Source organism: Lycium ferocissimum, chromosome 11, assembly GCF_029784015.1.
Source record: "Lycium ferocissimum isolate CSIRO_LF1 chromosome 11, AGI_CSIRO_Lferr_CH_V1, whole genome shotgun sequence".
Taxonomy (NCBI): domain Eukaryota; kingdom Viridiplantae; phylum Streptophyta; class Magnoliopsida; order Solanales; family Solanaceae; genus Lycium; species Lycium ferocissimum.
In genome coordinates, this window is record NC_081352.1 from 15021670 (window position 1) to 15025900 (window position 4231).

Sequence of the window (4231 nt, forward strand, 5' to 3'; positions counted from 1 at the left end):
GGCCCCTTGGGCAACATTTTGGGGGTTTATAAACAAAGGCTTGTTTTGAGACAGCTTCTCCGCCTAACTCAAAGAACATTTTAGCCATCTTCACCAAAATGGATATCGATGACATCTCCGTCAAATGCTATGCATTTCATTTCGAAGAACTCGTCTCCTTAGTTTTTCCGGCTTTTGGCTACGTATTCCACAAAATACTTCGAGTATTTTGATATTGAAAGCAAAGTCTTGGGATGTGAGGAACATATTTTTTCCCCGTGTCCCAAGTCAATTCCACCAGTCTCTGAGAATTCTGGAGAACTTTGAAGTGAATTCTAACAAGATCATGCACTTTTCCCGTTCGACAAGATTCTTTGTCACCATCCAGGTGAAGAAATCCTGGATTCTTCGGGGGTCCATGCGATACTTGATATCATCCGCATCGAACGTATGAGAATCCAGTCCCAACGAATTTTGCGGTTGTTGGTTCTGGCCTTCTTTATGGAATTGGCTCATCTGTCATCCCGTCACAATCATCATCTACTTTAGAGTTTTCTAGTTCTCTGGGTTGATTCATGAATATTGGTGGGTGATCTTTTTCTGAAGAGTCAACTGAGGAATCTTCGCTTGTCTCAACGCTTTCTTCTCGTAGGATCGCATCATGAATCTTGGTCACCGGATCCTAGGGTATCATCCTTCTCTATATCATTTAAGGTAGCTGGGCCACGCAGGTTAGAGTATTATGGGACGAGATGATCAAAGGGGTTTTTCCATCTCGGTGTCTTTGAACCTTCCCCGAGTTCTTCTTTTCGTTTGGATCGCTTTTGGGCCGCCATAGAGTCTTTCATTTCCTGCACTATTTTTGCAATGTCAAACTCGTGTTCATCGTTTTGTTTTCGGGTAAAAGACATATGGTGTCGTTTTGACGGGAACACAGCGAAACAATGGTCAAGCTTTTAAAAGTAGTATGTTTCAGAGGACACGGGGAAAATGGTAGGTTTTGACGTGGTTGTACTTGTGTGTTTTTGGCGTTCAAGGTGACCATATCTCAGCTTGTTGTATTTGTTCATTAAGGTCAGCCATTTCTTTTTAAGGTTGTTGCTGGGAAAAGGAAATACCTGGTGGACAAATCTCATACTGCATGTTTTTATTCGCAATTCGAGGGCTTTGATCAGTCGAGCATGCTGAGAAGATGCTTGTTCCACTTTTTTCTCAATTGTCTCCACCCTGCTCATCATCTTGTTCTGTGTGTGAGCAACATTTCTAATGGAAGTGCTAATATTAGTTAACACTTTGTTTGACAAATGGCATTTTCGGATTGCTAATTGATTGTTCCTTCTGCTTTACTTGTTGCTGGCTTTTCTCCTGTGGGCAGCATAAAATTTTGCCTTGGAATTTTAGGGGCATGGTTTGCACCATCTTTTTCAAAAGGTTGTCGTGAAGGAAATCTGTGAGCGTGACCGGAGCTCGGGGGTTCATCAGCGAGGCATTTCGGGTTTGGGTTCGCTCGTTCAGGATATAAATTTTCGGAAGTGTGGGCTGGGCTGAGGTTTGTACGAAACAAGGAATTCATATTTTCCCGAAGTGCTCTTTAGTGAACTGATAGATGAATCTCCTTCTTCATACCTTGTTCGAAACTCTTTTCAGAGTTTCTCCCTTTTTTCTATGGTTTGGCTCTTCTTGTATGATGTTCATCCCATTCAATTTCATCGTCAAAAAGTACCGCACTCCAATATTCGTTGTTGGCATCTGTCTGCTATATCTTTTTCCCGTCTGATGGAATGTGGAGGGCTTTGACCTCTTTTGAGATTTCTTTTATTCTCTGAACTGCTTCGTCCTATTCCTTTCCCCAACCCGGGGCATTCTTCTTGGGCATTTTTGTTAGTGGAGAAATATATGTAGAGACATTAGGGATAAAATCTCTAACATAATTAATCACACCTAAAAACTGTTGGAGCTGCTTCATCGTTAAATTGGTGTCTGGGAATTTGAGAAGTTCTTGACAAATATGTGGCCTTGGGCTGTATGCTCCATGAACAAAATGCATCCCCAGAAAATCAATTTCCTTTCTAGCATGAATCATCTTTTTTTGTGAGAGCATGATTCCATTTTTCTCCACTAGGTCATGAAATTGTTGCAGCAAAGTGAGGTGTTCTTCCATAGTATCACTAAAGAGTAAGATGTCATCAATGTAGACTAGTGATGTATGGAGGATGGGTTGAAATAATTTTATCATGGCTTTTTGGAACAATGAGGGTGCCGTTTTCAACCCAAAGGGCATGACCTTCCATTGAAAGTGATGATCGGGTATACAAAACCCTATTTTTGGTCTATCTTCTGGGTGTATTCCCAATTGCCAAAACCCCGATTTAAGGTCAAACTTGGAAAAGTATTTAGCTTTGGCTAAGTGTGAGAAAAGGGCGAGTTTATTTGGGAGAGGGAATTTATCATCTTGGAGGAAATAGCTAAGAGGTTGATAGTTTATGACTAATTTGAGTTTACCTCTTGTTTGTTCCGCCAGTTTATTGACATAGAACGCCTCGCACGCCCATTGCGAATTAGAGGGCTCAATAAGTCCAAACTCCAATAGCTCTTTGCATTCCCTTTTGGCGAGCTAAAGATAATCTGGATTCATGCCGGAGTGACTTGCCTTCGCTGGATTAATGCTTTCATTCTTCTTGAAGGGGAGTTTAATGAAAAACTATTCATTTAGCCATAGAGGCTTTTTGCATTTTCCCATAAACTCATTGTGAGAAGCCGCACTTGAATCCGACAATGAGATCTTCCCTTCCAGGTGGAGAAAATGCTTTGCTCTTAAAAGTAGATGCCACCAACGGAACAACCATGTGCACCCAAATCCCAAAACAACTCTCTAGGGAAGAACTTATCAAAGTCCTTCCAGATACGTGGGTCACGAATTATGAAAAACTGAGAGAACATGTTGAACCTCTCCAATCCTCTGCACCCACTTTTTCCAAAAAACCCGATAAAACAGTTGCCATAAGCTTTGACCACTCTCACCTTAAAAAACTCAACAAAACAACCTTCTTTTTCCAGATGTACCAACCCACTTATAACCATGCACACCAAGATGACCCTGAAACATTCGCTTACCATCTCCCAAGTATCATGAGTGAACATGACTGGATAAAGCAGTTCGATAATGAAGGTCATGATGTATGGTGGTTTAAATGTCCTTTCACGGGGCACTGCCCATGGGATATCCAATATGGCTGTCAAGAATGTCTTGTCGATGAAATTGAATGGGATGAACATCATGCAAGAAGAGCCAAATCAAAGAAAAAAGGGAGAAACTCTGGAAGAGAGTTCCAAACAAGGTATAAAGAAGGCGATTAATCTATCGGTTCATTGAGCCGTCCAGGAAAATATGAATTCCTTGTTTGGTACAAACCCCAAAACTGGCCACCTCTCCCCAACCAAAATTTATATCACAAACCTTCAGACCCAAATATCCCAAGGTCAGAAATACTCATAATGAACCCCTCAAGCTCCAGTTACACCCCTGAATTTCCTTCACAAAAACCTTTTGAAAAAGATGGTGCAAGCCATGCCCCTAAAATTCCAAGGCAAAATGTTGTGCTGCCCACTGGAGAAAACCCACCAACATGTGAAGTAGAAGCAACAATCAATTGGCAATCCAAAAATGCCATTTGCCAAAATAAAGTGTTGACTAATATTAGCATTTCCATCAGAAATGTTGCTCACACATAGAACAAGATGATGAGCAGGGTGGAGACAATTGAGAAAAAAGTGGAACAAGCATCTTCTCAGCATGCTGGACTGACCAAAGCCCTGGAATTGCGAATGACGAACATGCAGTATGAGATTTGTCCACCAGGCACTTAGCTTTTCCGGTTCTTTAACCAACAACAAAAAGAAATGGCTGACCTTAAAGAACAAATACAACAACTGAGATATGGTCACCTTGAACCGCAAAAAAGCACAAAGCTTCCCATCAAAACCCACCTTTTTCAACATGTCCTCACAAACATACTCCCCATGTCCTCACAAACATACATCTGGAAAGAGAAGGTTGTTTTGTGGGGTTTTTTAATGTGAGAGTTGTCAAAGCTTATGGCAACTGTTTTATCGGATTTTTTGGAAAAAGTGGGTTCATAGGAAAAAGTGGGTTCAACAGGTTCTCTCAGCTTTTCATAATTCATGACCCATGTATCTGGAAGGACTTTGATAAGCTCTTCCCTTGTGAGCTGTTTTGGGATTTGGGTGCACA

At 41.3% G+C, this 4231-nt stretch overlaps 1 protein-coding gene across 1 annotated transcript; it reads left to right on the forward strand.

The window, feature by feature from the left end:
- Nucleotides 1-2754: 2754 nt before the first annotated feature.
- LOC132038062 (uncharacterized) lies at nt 2755-3846 on the forward strand. The gene is made up of 2 exons (XM_059428787.1): nt 2755-3317; nt 3729-3846. Exons 1-2 carry the CDS (start codon nt 2755-2757, stop codon nt 3844-3846), a joined length of 681 nt encoding a protein of 226 aa, XP_059284770.1.
- Nucleotides 3847-4231: the final 385 nt, after the last annotated feature.